Source organism: Vidua chalybeata, chromosome 6 (genome assembly GCF_026979565.1).
Source record: "Vidua chalybeata isolate OUT-0048 chromosome 6, bVidCha1 merged haplotype, whole genome shotgun sequence".
Lineage (NCBI taxonomy): Eukaryota > Metazoa > Chordata > Aves > Passeriformes > Viduidae > Vidua > Vidua chalybeata.
In genome coordinates, this window is record NC_071535.1 from 8,371,936 (window position 1) to 8,389,996 (window position 18,061).

An 18,061-nucleotide genomic window follows, 5' to 3' on the forward strand; every position below is an offset into this window, starting at 1 on the left:
TACATTATATTCTACCTTTCTAATAGAAAACAAGTAAATAAGAATCAAGGTATGAACGGGCTTCAAAAGTCACACAAGTAACCAGGGAAATACTCCCAAGTTCCTCTTAGATCAATTCATTGTATTAATTGGAAACTCCCTCCTCACCTTCCCATATGAAGAGAAAAACCAACAGTGATGTCAGTAGAGAAAACAAAAGAGCACTCTCCTAAGCGTCCATTTTTCTTTTATAAGCAAAACCTTAACCCACCTGAGGTTTATATGGCCATAAGAAAAATTCTGCCAGTTTCTACAGAAACTCTATCCCACCGAACAACTAATCCAGCACTGTCAGATTTGAGCTCCCAAGTAGAAGAGAAGGAAGTTTTCTTCTTACTCCTGCAATATCTATCCCTGCCGAAACAGAAAACACAGCTTGGAGTGCCATCTAGAGGAATGCACTCCTCTACAGAAAACTGTCTTGCTGGTGGAAGATGTAAGGTCTCACAAAGATTTTCAAGCTGACTCTAGTAAGGAAATAGTGTGTGAGAGCACGAAAAGCACCTGCATGTTCCTCAATATTTTGGCATGTATGTGAATACTCCCAAAATTTCAGTGATATCTGTACAAGTAATTGCATGTCTTAAAAAATCTGCCACAGTATCAAGAAGCATTGATTTGTAATGATGGATAAGATACTCCAAGGAATCTTGGAAATGTCTGAAGAGATAGCTAAGGAGCAGTCTGGAAACTAAAAAAAGGAACATTGATGGGGGTCATGTCTAAAAGTCCTTATTTGTATGGGGATTTTTGTGTATGCACAGCCCTGGAAAGGCTCATGGAGCTCCAGCCCAGTGTCACTCACAGCATGAGCATGAGCCCTGCTCTCCTTTCCTGTCACCTCAGAAAGTCACCCAGGGCAGAGCTGTGGTGGATACGGATATCAGGCACCAGATGGCTCAGGGTTGTGGTCCCTGAGTGACTGCAGGAGGAAAGGCAGCCCAGAGACACAACACTGCTCAGGGCCAGCACCAGGGCAGCCCAGAAGGAGCAAGGAGGCTCTCCAAGCACTGCCCACAGTGCAGGTGGGATGCCCTAGCCACAACAGCACTCATGTTACAGCTTTGCCCTGCTCCCCATCCTGTTTGCTACACAAGACCGACACACAGACAATCAAACATCCCCAGAGATTTGGGGCTCCAGGGCAGCTGAGTTGGAAACTGACCCCAAAGTTTAAATCCCAGGCATTTGTCTCTAGCAGCTAGCCTCAACACTTAGAAACAGGTAATCTCTAAATTTCTTCAACCAACATGAATCCCTGTATCTCTAATTTCTAAATGCTTTTAAAAATCTGCCCCTGCTATTGTAGGTGATCCTATATATGGCTGAAATGTTAAGGTGGCCAGGAGTTTATTAGAAATGTTTAAACACATGAAAGCAAACACTGTTAATGGAACCTCTAGGTTGAAATATATAGTTTCTAAAGATAAAATAGCAGACCAATAATGATCTGTGTCTCTGATGTTTGCTTTAATGCCAGACAGCTTGTCATACAACACTGTATCCATTTCATTAACTCTGCAATGAGGTAAGCACAAAAAAATTCAAACATCACACATTGACTAGTGGTTTTACAGGTAGAGTCAACTATCAGAAATTCTCATGTCACCAATGTGGATGCCACAAAGAAGTGATTTCTCTGACAAAGACAAAAAGAAGATAGTTCCTTGATTTGCATGTGAACAAGATTCAAATTCATTTTTTGTTTCTATTTTAAGTGCACATTTCAATTCATTTCAGGGTCTTCATCCCAGTTACAGTCTTTCTGCCCCTGCACATCTTCTAGATTCACCGCATATTTGGAATTCCAGTCTCGCTCAAAAAGATCTTTCAACTGTTCCTGAACAGGTTGTTGCCTTCTTTGCAGGTTGGTTGAATTCTGTTTGATAATTAGTCCCACACCAGCTGTATTAGTGAAGTAGTCTTCTGACCAATTGGAAGTCCCTATGCAATGGAAAAGTAGCTGGTTAGAAAACATTCATTTCCCAGTGTTCTGTTTGATCTCTGGGCTTTGTTGATTTGGTCTATGACTGCAAATCTCATTAGGACCAACGAGGCAGCAAAAATCAGGTCACCTCCTTCTTATGCCAGACCTCAGGTTTTGAAAACTTGGTATTAACTGCAACCCTGAAGGTTCATAACCTTCTGATTCATTACAGCCTGTGACAGAATGCACAAATCTACTCATAAACATGGTAATAAAGTGCAATATTTGAGTATTAAGAGAAGTAAAAGCCAGTGTTTGGCATGGGTTTCAGTGTTTAAAGAAAAAAGTCTTTAATTTACTTAATTCTCTTCACTTGTTAAAGGAAAACAAAAGGAGAAACTGGACTCCTGATCAATAAACCCTCAGGAGCTGTTCTGAGCTTAACATGCAAAGCCTGCTTCTAAATCAGGCAAAGCTGGAAATCCAGCTGCAGACATTGTCTAGGGCTCTCTCCAAAGCTACCTCAATTCAGAAAATCAAGCACTGTGAAGAATACACATTTGATCACTTACACACTTCTCTTCGTGATCACTTTAGCCAGAAAAAAATCTGTCAATTCCAGAAGGTGCTTAGGCATGAAAATAAATCATCTGCATATCTACCTTCAAGTATGAAACAAGTTATTAAAGTATTGAAGGCAATTGGAGCTGTAAACCCTCAGCCAGTTGGAAGATCAGGCTATTTGCTGGTGTGTATTGCTGGGAGGATGAGCTGGCTGAAATGACAGAGCACTTTCACGTCTCCTTTTTTGAGGGTTCCTAATAAAAAAATAAAATGTAAACACCATCCCAGTTTTCAGGAACAGCGCACAGTTGACTTTACTGTTTTCTCATTTCCTTTCCTAGAATTCTGTTCAACAAACAGTGCATAGAATTAATTCCTCCCAGCAGTTCCTTTTTGTTAAAGCACTATAATGTTAGATACTGGAGCACCAGCTATCCCTCTGTCATTCTGAGCACACAGGCTGTGAAATTCCCACTGTGCTTGTCACAGGCTGTGCACTCAGCCTTGTTATGCTCTGCTCCTAATGGTTCACAATCATATGAAATAATCTCTTACTGAACTTGACCTACATTATTTTCTCCCCTTCATATCTGTACTTCTTTACCTAGGACAGACTTTGCTTAATATGGCAAAATGAGGTATTTTTTGGTATTGCAGTCTCAGTCCAGTACCTCTGGAGATACTGTAAGTATTTGGAATAATGGAATACATACCAATGTAGGCTACTTTATCAGTGACCATGTATTTGTTGTGATTCACTCTCCCATGAGGAATGTTTGTGTGATTGAGAATGGGAACAATGAAGAGTTTCTGGAGGGAGAGAAATTAAAAATATTAACACAAATACTAGAGTGAGGAACAGACGTCATGATTGGACAGTGCATGTTTTCTATAGTTTCAAAGAATAGAAGAGTATGGGAAGAACAAAAGAGAACATACTGCTCTCTGTTATTGAATAGACCATAGAAGAAATTTTACATCTATCCAAGAAAATTAGCAAATAATACTTCCACTATACATAAAACTGGATAAGCAATTAAGATCAGATACAGAAAACGTTTGCCTCACAATGTTCCATTAGTGGCACAGCTATTATCATTACAGGGCAGACAATAAAATACAGTTTTAGGCAGCTGTTTAATAGATTGCATTTACCACTGATTGCTGCTCTTATTTTGTGTGAGAATGGGCTGATCAAAGACACAAGGGGTACTGTAGGCAACTAAAATGCCTAACTTTTTGTGTTAAGTCTTACCAAAATCTACATTTCCCTTTTTATTTTTTTTTCTGAAACTCACTCCTCCTTCTGTGATATTTCTCTGTTGTGATTACTGCATCATGTTGGGAGCATCCACACCATCCCCACTCCACCTAATGCATTCCAGCCTAATGCCTATGACCTGTGTGCAATATTTAGTGTTCAAGAACAGATCTATCTGTATAGGCAGACAGCAGAGCTCTCAATTTTAAAAAAACTGATACCAGTTAGACCAATTTAATATATGCCATGCAGGAAAAAGTCCCTGAGAGGAGCACTGAGTTATCATATAAACTGTTACTGTCACAGCGCTCAGCAAAAGCAGATGCCTGGATAATGTCTCAAGTGCCACAGCCAGGCACATACCTGATATCACTAGTAGCTTGAAATAGCTGCTTCCTCAAAGATCATATATTGGGCCTTATTTTCACTAAAATGGGAAGCAGTCACTGCAAAAACAGACAACCTGCTTCTCTAAAAGCTAGCATTTGTACACACAAACAGCAGCTTATTCTCAGAAATCAGTGTGGGGCCATGTCCTCAAGGTGTCTTTCCAAAATCAGGTTTCTTATTCATACCACGTCGACACTGATGTGGGCATGTGGGTCGTTGAGAGCACGCAGGGACCTCAGATAGTGGAGCATGGCTGGGTCAGTGTATGCCCAGCAGCTGACCAGGAGCTGGACTTGCACTCTGTGGTTGAAAGCCGCACGTCTCAGGGCGTTGTCGATGGCTGGCCAGTATCTGCAGAAAAGGAGGGGTGTGCAAAAAGGGATTTTTTTTTTCTTTACTAGAAAGCTGCAAAGTTAAACTGAGACTATGAGTGATGATGCACAGATGGAATTTCTGGTGTCCAGTAAGTGAAGCACTTGTGGCTTCCCTGGAGGTACAAGAAAGGTTTCTGCCTTCTACCAAGTCCATTCTTTTCAGGAACGTGTTTTGAGACCCCCAGACTCTGACAAATTGGGGTGAAATTCATCCGGAAGTTTAAAGCTTAGTAAAGTGCACGTACAGATACACACACAGCATGGTGCCACCATGCTTATCTCCTTAGGAAACTACATAGCAACTCCTGGGTAAAGCCAGTTCATACAACACAGAGTAAAAAGGGCAGTACAGAGCCCAGAGAAAAGTCTAAGAACCATCTTGCAGAATATGGCTTTTTCAGGCCCCTGGAGATTATTTCCAGTGTCTGCAGTGGTCCTGTGCCATCAGCCAGTGTGGGCAGACTCTATCCCTCCCCACCTCTCCCTGTCCTCATTGTGTGTGCCCAAAGGTAATGGACACAGCTGTGCTCTCCATGTTCCCTGAACATGGGAAAATTAGTTTTCCTGACACTTGTGTTGGCTGTAGCTATGGGGAACATTTTTAACATCCTTCACCCAGCTACACAACACTAAGATCTGGACAGTGTTCATCCCAGGGCTGGTAACTCCAAACACCCACGTGGCACTTTCATTGCATAGATCCTGACAAATGCTGCACGGAGGGAGACGAACATGTTTAGTACAGATTGGAGGGCTGATACAGAGAGAGGTCCAGCATTTGCTCACAGTCCCATGAGCAATGATGAATTAATTTGCCTAGCTTAATCCTTTTGGTCTTATGTACAAAGGCCTGAATTCTCTAAGCCTCCCCCGTGCATCGTCCTATTGCGATCAATGGCCTGGCCACGTGCTCTGAGGCTCAGGCTTGACTTATAGATCCTGAAAGGCTTGGAAAAACATGCTATTTGAAATGCAATTTTTGAATGGTTTCAATTTTTAAAATATATCAGTTTCTAGTTGATTTACACTCAGGCATTAGACAGCAGCTTTGTTCCCCCTGCCTCAGCTGCTGGAGGAACCTAACCTGAACTAATCAGCTTCAATTCATGGCACTACAGCTGGTTGCTGTGGAGATAGCCCGAGGCCCTGCACTGCTTTCCCTGGGCCTTTCAAACTCTTGTTTGCATCTGATCAGCCCTAGATGTCACAAACTGTGGATTAAGCCTTCAGATGAAGAATAAGGAATATTAATGCACTCAGTCCTAAGGGGGAAAAGAGACTTTCTGGGAATTTATTCCCAGAAAGATGAGTGGTTTCTCAGACGATGAGAAACCCAGAAACTCAATTGTATTACATATAAACTGAAAATCCTCTGAGGTGTTTGATTTATAAAAGATATCCTCCAAGCAGAGGCTGGTCTCGAGATTTTGTTTCTTGGACAGTAGAATTATCTGTGTCTATTATCCTGAAATCTTCCCCATAACACACCCGTGCCTCAGCTGAACAACAGAGGCTTTACACAGTTGTGACAGAGGGACATAATGCATTATATCATTCTGGATAAATGGCAGCCTAGAGCTTACCCTATTGCACAAGACATGTTGCACATAATTCTTTCACTTGAACTTCTTTCTCAGATTATTTAGCTGGCTGGAAAACTCAGAAATGTTGTAAGCAGATAATTCAGAGCCCTTGGTTGCACATGAGCATCCCAATTCAAGCATATCTAAGAGGATCTGGGAGTCTTAGTGCTGCCCCATGACTAACTTTCTGTGCTGCTCAGGTTTGGGTTCATGTGCAGAGCCTGCATTGTTCTGCTGTGGCCTCGGGCAGTCTCTGGGACCATGGCAGTGGTTCACCACACGCAGGCTCAAGGCCAGGATGGGGCTTTGAGCAGCCTGGTCTAGTGAAAGGTGTCCCTGCCCATGGCACAGGAGGGGGAGGAAGGAGGTGGTCTGTAGCCCAAACCATTCTGTGATTACTCCAGATCACCACTATCACCTTATCTCTGAAGCTGCTGCTGGAACTTAGATGGAATTATTAAAAACAAAACAAATACCTCAAACAACAACAACAAAAAAAAAAAAAACCTCAACAACAGCAACAAAAAAAACCACCAAGCCCCAAACAAACAGAAGACCCCAGAAATTTCTTTTAGAGGCTGTTTCAGCTCTCACTGCAAAGGTCAGGAGAGTCAAGAACTACCCTCTAAACTACTGGTCAAGTGCATCAAGCAGGAAATAGAGCAGGAAGTCAAGACTCTTCAGACGTAAAGGACAGCAAGAAAGAAAAATGGGAGAAAGAAAGGAGAGCACAGAAATGTTTTCTCTGAAAAATCTGGTGTCAGATAGATTTCTGGTGTTCCTCTCAATTCATAAAGCTGCTGTGTTGAATTTTGGAGGACGCTGGACCTGACTGTCTCTAGTATGGCATTTCACAGCTTTTCTGCTGTGTGTAGAACTCAGGAGGGTGCTCCAAAACACCAGCAAAGCACACAGATATTGGTAATCATCCTTCCTGCAGCATCAGGACTGGAATCACAGAATCCTAGAATTGTTAGGTTCTGGAAAACACCTTTAAGATCATCGAGTCCAACTCTCAGCCCAGCATTAGCATCATGTTCACCACTAAACCATGTACTCAAGTGCCATATCCACAGAATTTTTAAACACTTCCAGGGATGGTGGCTACACCACTTCCCTGGGTAGTCTGTTCCAATACCTGACAACCCTTTCCATTAATTTTTTTTTCCTAACATCCAACCTAAACCTCCCCTGGAACAACTTGAGGCTGTTTCCTCTCATCCTGTCCCTTGGTACCTGGGAGGCACAGTCTGCAGGATGGTTGGGAATGCAGAGCAAAGTCTCTCTCCATTCTGAATATTTTCATTGCAGAAGGAGGGGAATAATATATTATTTTCTTTAAATAGTACAAGTAGCTGATTTGCTCAGGATTAAAACTGTACCTTTTTGGTTGAACAAAACGGCTGGTAGGGAAATATTCCATAACAGAAACATAGACAAACTTCTGTGCCTGACTGATAATACTGAGTATAGCAGAGAGGTCATGGGCGCGACCTTCTGGACAAAATGCTGGAGGGGAAGCCTGTAAAAAAAAACAAAAAAAACCAAAACAAAACAAAGCAAAACAAAACAAAACCAAAAAAAAAAAAAAAAAAAAAAGGAAAACACATAGATCAGTGATTTAATTATTTTTTTTTTAAATTTCAGACCCCTTTATGTTTAGATCTGTCTAGTTTTCATTAAAATATCACAAAGCACTTGAGATGGGCCACCATCTTTCCTCATGCCTTTCATATCCTGCTGGGTCAGATACTTATGGATATATTGAGCCTACAGGTGGTTAAAAGAGACCTGCACACTGTTCCTGCCATACAATTTGACAGCTTATGCTGGGTTTATCCCTATCCTTTGAACAATTCCAAAGAAACCTAAGGAACAAATTATTATCCACCTGGAACACAAATAACTCAGGAGGACTGCTGAAGAAACTTTCCTACTCAATCCTTAAACAGTTTACAGTCTGTCATATTAATTTCAAACATACTTACAGAAAAATAGGTTTCTGTCAAGATTCCATTGAATTCTACTTCCAGAGGCTGATGATTGTTAATGTGGGTTGAATAATTAAGAGGCCAAGGCTTTGGGATGGTAGCATTAGGATATCCAACATCCCAGTAGGTACTAAATGTTTTCCAGAGGTCTTGGGCCAAACAGCTGCAGTTATACATCACAGCACCAAACTCCTTCACCTGCAAAGAGAGCAAGCTGTGTCACAGCCCCAGAAAGAGCCATCTCCAGGGGTTTCTTTGCTGTTTCTTATGCTCTGACAATATTTTACATAATTATGATTTTTCTCTGTTATCTGCCAGGACATGAATTTTCCCCCAGATTTTTGAATATGCAGCAGCAGACGTTACCTGAGATAAAGATCTCCAGTCCATGTTTGCACTACCAATATATATGTGTTTCATGTCTACTATCCAGAATTTGCTATGCAACACTCCTCCTGTCAAATGTCCAAAATCAATCTTTTTCACATGAGCCCCTGAAGAAAGATGGAGAGGGGAAAAAAAGAGTTGAGATACAGCATGGAGATGGTTCTTCAACAGCCAGGACACATCTGCATGTCTGACTCTTGCAGGCAGTAGCAGCTACCAAAATTTACAAGCACTAATTCCTGGGAACACAGTAACTTGAAAAAAAAATATGCAAAATGTGAACTTTCAGAAAATCCTAAAGAGCATGACAAGACAGAAAGAAAGCATGAACTAATGAGCAGACGGTGCTTGTCCTGTGAACCCATTTAAGCACTACATCAGAACAGGCCTTGGAGACCAGTTTCCCACAAATGCCTTTTTGCAATACAGAAACTGTGAGTGGATCACTGAAGGGAAATAATTACCTTTTTCCTTTAAAAGCTCAAGGTCCTTTGATTTTGTAGCCAGAGTTGGTGAACTTGCTGCAATATACAAAGAGACATTCTTTGCAAGCAACCTCTCAAACCTCTGCAGAATATCTTCACCCTGTGTGGTACATTGTTCTTTTTTATATTTTGTTACAGAAGGTGTAGTAAGATATATGCAAGGGCAGTGTTACTAATGGGTGCTTCATTTGAAGAACCCCAGCACAAGGGAGGTCAGAATTTTCATCTATTTCAGTCTAACTTGACTGAAGGAGGAAAGTTGGAGTGTTGCTTCAGAACAGCATGGAAAACCTTCCTGGATTTGCAGGAGGAGTTAAGCAATGTCTCTGGGAGACAGACCACACAGCCAGCCTGTCCTCTACCACACAGACATGAGGAAAAACAACCACAGACGTGCTTGCTGTTGATTTTACCTTACCTGCTTGGAGGAGGAGTCATTGACACCGATATCCTTCCCAGTAAGAGACCAGTAGTAAGAAGCCACGTGCACTTTTTCCTGGGCTAGATCAAGCAGTCTCATCCAGGCTTGGAACAAGGGTTTGGCTGCAGTGCTGTTTATCTCGAAGGGTAAGTCATAAGGAACATTTTCCACGAGTTCAAAGCTGCAATGGCAATTTTGTATTGTGAAGCAAGTGACTGTGACCCCAGCAGGACACCAAGCACCTGTCAGGCCACACAGTTGGCCATGCTGGGTGTCAGCCTCCACAGCAAACAAGATGAGCTGGACAAACAAGTTGGGAGTGCTCTCTACCCCTAGCTTTTATAGCCAGGCTTACATTGTTGGACCTCCCCAGTTCAGCAGAGTGGTTTCTGACATTCTGAGACATTCTGAGCTTTTTATTTTACCATGCCTAAGATGTGGAGAAAAGCAAACCCCCACAGCTGGATGTTGCTAGGGTACCCTCTTCACCCTCTCCCAGCACAGACATTCCCTGCCCCTCCAGTCTCTGTGAAGCCACTGCTCTGCCAGCTGGTCACTCTGCTGTGACAGAAAAGGAGGATGGCTGGAGGTGGCAGAGGAGGAACTGAGCTGAGATGAACATAGAAGCATAGGACTGGGAGAGGAGCAGTGACACTGCCCCTACTGTCCCTCACAGCAGGCAACTACCAATTACCCAGTGCCTAAACAGCATCCCACTCTTCCCAAATTAGTGGTGCTTCATCACTTACGATACAGTGGGAAGAGAATAAAACCCATGCTGGTATTATCAGTACTGTAACTATTTCTCTCTCTGTGAGATGACTTCTCCATGTGCCATCTAACCTGACTCACCTGCAGGAGTCATTGGATCTGTTGGTGCCCTCCTCAGTTATTGTGGTTCTTGGAAGATCTCCATAGAGTCCTTCTTCCTCCTCCACCTTTCTGTAAATGCTGACAACTGCTGCTTCTTCTCCATCAGCATCAACTGTGCTGCCCACACTCAGGAAGTAAAAAGCCATCAGGGCAAGACCAAGCATCAGAATTGCCCCTAAGATTTGAAACTAGAACAGAACCCAGAGAGGAGAAGATTTAAGTGATCACCAAGACATTGGTGCACCAGCTAATGGATGACTACCTGTGCAGGTGAATAAATCACAGTCTTTGAATAGGAGATCTGCTTGCAGCTACTGCCAGACAGTGTTCTTGGGTGCAGCACTGAAAGTGAGGAACAACTGTTCGAGGTCTGCTTGGCCAGGGCCCTGAGCAACCTGATCTAGTTGAAGATGTCCCTTCTCTCTGCCAGGGGGTTGGATTAGATGACCTTTAAAAGGTCCCTTCAAACTGAAATGAGGTGCAGTGAGAAGGACCAAAACTTGCTAAAATTATTCACATTGAAACACCAAAATCAGGGAAGAAAGGTAAACAAAGAGACAGGAGAATAAATTGAAGAAAGGAAATACTAAGAAACAAAAGAGAAAATTCTGAAACTAAGTGAAAACAATAAAAGCCAATGGGACAACATGACATGCATGGAAATGGACCAAAGCTTGCCCAATTGATCCTCATTGAAATGGCAAGATTTCTTCCCCTTTCCTGAAAGGAAGAATTGCCTGAAACTCCATGAAATCTTGAAAGAGAGAATCAAGTGGAACAAACACTCTGGAAAAGAGATATGATCAAATAAATTGCAACTGGGGGGAAAAAAAGAAAATTTGGAAATCGATTGGTGTTGGTTTATGTGATGATTATGACTTCCATTTTTTGGTTTAATTTTTTTTGTGCCAACATATCAATCCTTTGTTTTTTCACAAATTTTGTGATTGTCATTGATTAGCTTTATTTTAGCACAGGACCAGTGGATGTTCAACAAAATTTCTACCAAAATCAAAATAGGGAAATTTCTAACACAAGGTTAGCTGTGGGATTAAGCCAAGCATTACCATAAAAAGGAAGTTTGTGTTGTCAGGGGAAAAAAAACAGGCAGAAAGTGTCAGAGGCAGAAAGACATTTTGTGGTTTCTGAACACATTCTGGTTTTGTCTTAAACCTCCCTTAACTGAAACGACACAAATCTCATTTATCCATGTGTACAGTATTCCCATATCATTCTACTGTGGTGAGTTAGTTTCATTTCCTATTTCCTCATTTCCCTTTTACTGCACTTTTTTTTTTTTTTGTCCTGAATGTAGATGGAAAAAAAAAAAAAAAAACAAACCCAAAAGTAGCCTGGCTACCTGGTAGCTTCAGATCTGCAGTCCAGTCACTCACATGCTGAAAATTATAGCACCATGCTCTAAATATTGCCTGTGCCAAGCAGGAAAAGACAACCAGCCACACATGCAGATCTATTTCCCCCCAGTAATTATCATGTCTGGCTCCCCATGGCAATTGGTGGGAGTTGGAACCATCCACCACCCTGTGATAGGCAACATGGACTTCAGAGTTGAGCTTCTGAGCTTCCAGGCAGGAGAATTGAGTCTGGGGGTGGTTGTGAGGCTGTAGCCATAAATCTGAGCTAAATCAAGCACATGGGAAAACCACACAGGTACCACTTGCCTCTGAAAGTTTCTATTTCAGTTTCTGTGTGGATAAAGCTTCTTGCTTTTAATCTTCTCTGCTTTGCTCAAAATCTACAGGGCTGACATGGATTTCAGGCTGTGATTTGAATAAAACAATAATCTTTAAGCTATCTACTTAAATTTTTGCCCTCTGGCTTGTTCTCTACCTTACAAAAAAAAAAAATCTCACCCATTTTTAAGAGATCCAGATTTCATCACATGAACACATTAGCAAGACTTAGACAGGTTATAGAAGACATTTCTAAGGTAAGAAATCTATTTTGAAGTCACATCATGGCTGTCACCATGCTACACACTGTGATGTCTAGGTACTCTGGGCATCTGAATAAATGAACAAATGAATACATGAATAAATGCTGTGCCAGTGCTGGAAGTGAGGCTGTTTGAACGAGCATGGTTTCCTTGTCCTGAGCCAGACTGAGCTGCAGGATTTATCTCCACATTACTCCCTCTGGGCAAGGTTTGATCAGTCTACCAGATAAATCAATGAGGGTTTTGTCACTCACTTGTTTACAAATAGGATTGAAACCTACACAGATTTCTAAAATGGCCAATAAAATCATTCTTCTTAACCTGTTATTTCTTTTCAGAAATGTCAGCACAATCTCAGCTCTTGTAAGCAAATGTGGTGTATCCCAATAATTACCGTTTTGACGTCTTTTTGATTGTTCACGCCTAATTTCATGTTGAAGGACTCATTAAACATCAGGGATGTTTTCAATGCTTTTTTCACAATCTGAAAAACAGAAATGTATGCAAGGGGAAAAATAAAGCTTTATGACAACATTTGTGTACAGTCAATTACAGACAAAAAGTGTAGGTTACTGCCACTGCTTTACACAGTGCTCTGAGATTTGAGTATGGATCTGTGCAACATGCTCCCTGTGTTATGGGTCTTGAGTGACATTAACAGATCCCAAAGTGACAGAGAGACATGTCCCCGCAGTTTTTCCCCAGTGCTGTCTACACACAAAAATCCCTGCAGTAATTAATGTGTAAACAACTGCATCGCTGCCTCTTCCAGCCATCCTTCAACACCCACTTTTGTCCTGTTGCAAGCGAACATATTTGCCAACAAGCAGTAATTAAATGCAGAAGCAGTGGGTGATAGTGTGCAGCATCAGTCTCATCCTGCGTGTGACTCTGTCAGGCTTCTGCTCTCTTCCTGTGCCTGTGAGTTGTCTTCAATGCCAGTGTCTCTTCCAGAAGTGACTCTGGACGAGTCAGGGACAGGGGCCAGTCAGTTAAGGGGACAGGGACCATGCTGAAATACAAACTCCCCTTCTCCCCTGTTGCAGTCATGACTCTGGAAAATAAAAGTTATCTTCTTTTCCTTCTCAGGCAGTATTTCTCCAATCTTGTGTTACTGTCAGCAGAGACAACCATAAGAGCAAATACCAAAATATGCCAATATGACAGCAGATGGCCAGACAGGGGGAATTGGCACTTGCCTATTTTACCTTCTCAAAAACTTGACACATGCCCAGTGGGTCATGAATCATCCCAGCACTGGCAGAGGTGAATTTACCCCACAGGAGCCTGATGACACTTTTCATTCTCAGAAGCAAGAAGCAAATCCTGGGGTACAGCAGATCTCATAAGGTGCTACCAGATGATCCCTCCACCTGTCCAGTCCCTGAACGACTGCTTCTGACCCCTGAGCCACGGGGCTTTTGTAGCCTGGAGGATGAACCAGCTGCAGTGGTATTGGATGTGGAGTTGCTCTGTGGGTGGCCACACTCAAACAAGTTTTACGTAGGAAGGATCCTGCCAGACTTGTCCCATCCATCTTGCCATGTGTTCACAGCTGTTGTCACCTGAACTGGGTGGGCTTACGGTGTCTGCCCTCCCCCAGCAGTAAAGCAGCATGGCCATCCACGTTCCCTGCTGCTTCCAGCTCCTGCCCACTCCACCTTTCTGTATGGATGCTGTGGCTGCATGGAACAGGCAGGGGGTGGACACAGCCCCAGTGGCTTCCTCTGGGACTCGACTCACAGGTACTGGTGGGGCTGAAGCAAAGGGGGGGGAGGATGTCTTGGAAGACAAGGGAGGTGGGTCTGAAACAGTGACTTGGGGAATGCAGAGAGGGATGTGCAAAGGGAGGGCCTGTGGTAAAAGAGCAGACGAGAGAGAATGGCAAAGATGGAAAAGGTGTAGAGGGAAGAAAAGGTACAAACACTTCTGCTTAAAAGCAGGACTGGAGCTGCATAGAAAAAAGCCCTGTTTCCACTTGAGGACCTGCTTGTTGTTATCAGCTGCAATCACTACAGCAGGGCCCACTTCCCAAAGCAGTTTTACTCACACTTTTCACTGTCACTTCCGTTTGCTGCCCCAAGCTCAGCTGAAAGCTTTTCTACTAGAAATAGCTACAAATGCTGGCAGGTAAGCATCCATTCTCCCAGCCCTGGAGAAATGGAGTGGCTGCCAGCAGTGAAGGACAGTTGGCCATTCCCATACCTCTGAAATCCCAGTTCATGTTTTTATCACAATATAAAGACCCACTGTCTTACACCAAAGAGCTGACAGCCCAAGCAGATGGGGGGATATAACCCACCACACAGAGAAAGGTGTGTGACAGCAACACACGTGAGAGGAAATGGTCACACTCCAACCCAGAAATCTTAGTGGGAGGAAAAGAAAGAGACAGCAAGATGTGAAAGAGTTGGGTAGAAAGTGAGGCAAAGGTATTTTAAAGGAGGAGAAGAAAGGCATCTGACAAACAGCATCAGCCCTTCAGGCTGGGCCAGGAGAGCCCACTGAGGCTGCAGGTCACACTCTACACCCTGTGACTCTGGCACAGCTGTCCCAATCAGCTGGGCTGGCGGGAACAGCCACCACGAGTGTTCTCATCACAGAGCTGAGAGGCGTCCCTCTGTCTCCCTTGTCCCTCTGGCTCCCTTGTCCCTCTGGCTCCCAAATTCACATCTGATGACCCAGGCAGTGTCTTAGTAAGAAACTGCAGGTGTCAGTGCTATTAGAGCCACATGATGGCCTCAGATGGATGGAGCTTACCAGAAACAACTTGTTTCACTTCTCTTTTTCAGCAACAGTTACAAAATGTCTTCCAAAAGCAGTGTTTTTCTTAAAATACGAAGGTGAACAGATTTCATATGTGCTGTGATAGAATCATCTACCATTCTGTTCAAACAAAGCCCTTCTTGATGTTTTTGACTGGGTTGAAGTCCCACCTGCTATAGAGAAGTCGTGAGAACTGCTCTAAAACAGTTTAATTTTCAAGAAGGGAAACATCACAGACACAACCAGAATTCCTAAGAATAATATTGTAGCTAGTCAGCAATTAACTGCGGCTCCCTCAAAGTTTTCAGGGCTCTACCAGCTTCATTCAATGACTGAATGAAGTTCATTCAAGAGCAATAAATATAAGCACTGCTTAGCATTGCTTCACAGGCTGGGACACCAGCTAATGCCAGTCTGCTGAGTACCCACAGGACACTGCTGTTCATACCATTAAGGTTGCTTTCTCTTTGCCTCTGAAATTCCTCTTGGTACTTCTTTTCTCCACCAGCAACAAATTGTGTCAGACTTTGAATTTCAAACACAAGAATGTGATTTTTCACTATACCAAATCGTCCCCAGGAGCTGTTTGAAGTTCCTCAGATGAACAAGGTGCATTCATCTCTCCATGGCCACCACCCAGCTCTCTCAAGATGATGACCAATGTACTTACCATCCTGGAAGGTCTCCTCCTGTGTGGATGTCCCACTGTACTCTGATGTTACTCCCAGACTTATGTACAAAAGGCAATACTCATGCTCTGTCAGCACATTTGTTTAGGGTTCTTCTGGCTTTTTTCCCCTCCTGCTGTAGATCACTTCCTCTTAGACAGTGAGTTTCACAACGTGTACTGACAGAGTACTAAGTTATCCTCCAGTTGTTGTGACCCAGTTCTTAAACTCCAGATCCTGATCTTCACAGGTTTGCCATAACTTGCTCTGTTGGGTGGCAAAGCTCCCACTCAGTGGTGGAAAGTCCACATCAGCATGGGAAGACACTGGTTGGAAGGACTGCTTGGCTTTGGTGCTGTTAGCAGCCCAAACATGGCTCTATTTTCACTGCATTATTCTTAACCAGAAGCTTCATTTTAAGCAGGCAAACAAACTCTCCAAAACAACCTCTCTGCAAAATTTTTCTTGAAAGCACAAACACAAGGGAGCAAGCCAGCTCCTTTGAAACAATGCAGTCCTCATCTTGAACACGTGGCATTTGGGATTTGCAGTTGAGGGGTTATATCTGACATTGAGACTGGGGCAGCTTCTAAGAAATTATACCTTCTATAAAAAAACACAAAGGCTGCACCTCAGCTGACACAAATTGCTCTGGAACACTGCTGTTTTTCTCCAGGCAGCCTCTTGTTCCTACTGAACCCAAGTATGCAGTTCCCTAGTGCAGTACCAGAGGAAGAATGCTGTAAGGAGTCAATGGAGAGACAGCTTGGAACACCTTGTTTAGGCTTTAGCACACCTTGTATTAAGCTGCTGAAGATGGAAAAAATAAGGAGCCAGAGGATAGGTCTGGTACAACAGGAGCCAGGATAGGTCTGGCTTTCCCTGGGAAACTGCAAGTGCCATGAGTCTTCTGCTTCCCTCAAGACCAAAACACAAGCATGAAGTCAAAGAAGCCCAAAAAGTAATTAGTGGAGCAGAGAGGACACCTCTCTGCCCAGCCACCTCACTCCTGAATTTACTGCTATGCACAGAGCACTTATCATGGGAGCCATCCCAAATCTCTGGATTTACAACAGGACTTAAAAACAAAGCAAAGGCTGCTGCTGTCCGTGTAGATCCGAATCATCAGAAAGCTGGAGGCAGGATCTGCAGCCAATGAAAAGAGCTCCAGAAAGCCACCCCTGCTAAAGATCCAAATCACCCTCAGGAAGTGTCCCTGGCCCTCAGATGACTTCAGAGGCTGAGCATTTCAACTAAATATTTCAGCTAAGCTCCTGCTTGTGTGCAGGACTGAAATCCTGGCATGAACTATGTCAGCATAAGTCACAAAAGCTCCCACTGATTGCAGGATCGAACCACACAGGCAGCAGCACCTTTTTACGAAGTTCAGGATTTATAACTTAGTTCTCCAGTATCACAAGCTCAGTTTAAGAAGGTTGTATCAGAGGAAGAGCAGCTTCCAGGAAAAGGAATGCTCTGTATTTCTCCTCTTTTTCAGCTCTCTAACCACTTGCAGCACTAATAAATTCCACTGTCCTCCTTCATTCCAGCTGCAAAACCCTGGTTTCCTTCTCATCTGATCTCACATACCAGCCCAACCATTCTGCATTTCTGATCTTACTAACAGTGTTGTAGCTATGATAGCTTCAGGATGGGTAGAATATGGTTCTATTTGACCAATTCATGCAGCTGGGGGGAGGAAAGAAAAAAAAAAAAAGAATAGCAAGTTTTAGAGCAAACAGGAAATCTTCTTTATTCTTCCTCTTCCCCATCTCTCAGACAAGGCTCCTTCTGCCAGTTGCTCTGGCTGACTTGCCACCATCCCACACAGAATAAATGCATCTCTTGCTGTATGGTTGGGTGGCACTCTGTGGTTAACATATTCCCTCTAAAAATCATGCCTGGACTTCCAGTTTGTTATAGGGTGCATTAAAAGATACAGTGGAGGAGCTTTTTCTGCCTGTGTGGGAGGTTTGCTAAGAAGAAACTGCTAGTTTAATGCATTCTCATCTCCGAGAGATAATTATAGACAAAAACATCAGTACCACTGCAGAGATTACTACAAAACTACACTTTCTGTTCCATGAGAACAAGCCTGGGCTGCAAATACCAACAGCTGACAGAAGGATAGGAGGCAGGAGTAGTCAAGGTCTGTACAATTGAAAAGAAAAATGCTCTATTTATACTTTGGGCCAAAAGACTGTATATTTAAACTAGCTGGAGGGGGGGGGGGTGGGGGGGAGGACCCAAAAGAAATTATTTCAGGTTTAGAACTGGGAAGTGATTCAGCTGACAAGCCAAGGGAAAAATTCAAAGTCCAAATAAAATTGTGATTTGTTTGGAAGTATTTTTCAAGATTTACTCAGTTTCCACTT

The 18,061-nt window shown here is 43.0% G+C and overlaps 1 protein-coding gene across 1 annotated transcript; it reads right to left on the reverse strand.

Moving 5' to 3' along the window:
- Positions 1 to 1,488: 1,488 nt before the first annotated feature.
- Positions 1,489 to 15,760, reverse strand: PLD4 (phospholipase D family member 4). The gene is made up of 11 exons (XM_053945600.1): positions 15,689 to 15,760; positions 12,647 to 12,736; positions 10,275 to 10,483; positions 9,420 to 9,603; positions 8,981 to 9,101; positions 8,496 to 8,623; positions 8,127 to 8,327; positions 7,521 to 7,660; positions 4,367 to 4,532; positions 3,244 to 3,340; positions 1,489 to 1,983 (listed from the first exon to the last, which is right to left on the reverse strand). The coding sequence occupies exons 1-11, from the start codon at positions 15,689 to 15,691 to the stop codon at positions 1,766 to 1,768; spliced, it is 1,557 nt and encodes a 518-aa protein (XP_053801575.1). The 5' UTR covers positions 15,692 to 15,760; the 3' UTR covers positions 1,489 to 1,765.
- Between the last annotated feature and the right edge of the window lie 2,301 nt (positions 15,761 to 18,061).

Coding starts and splice junctions, on each gene's coding strand:
- PLD4 (XM_053945600.1), bottom strand. Junction 8,624..8,980: donor TGAGCTTTTAAAGGAAAAAG/GTAATTATTTCC, acceptor ATCTTTCTTCAG/GGGCTCATGTGAAAAAGATT. Junction 1,984..3,243: donor TGATAAAGTAGCCTACATTG/GTATGTATTCCA, acceptor TCCATTGCATAG/GGACTTCCAATTGGTCAGAA.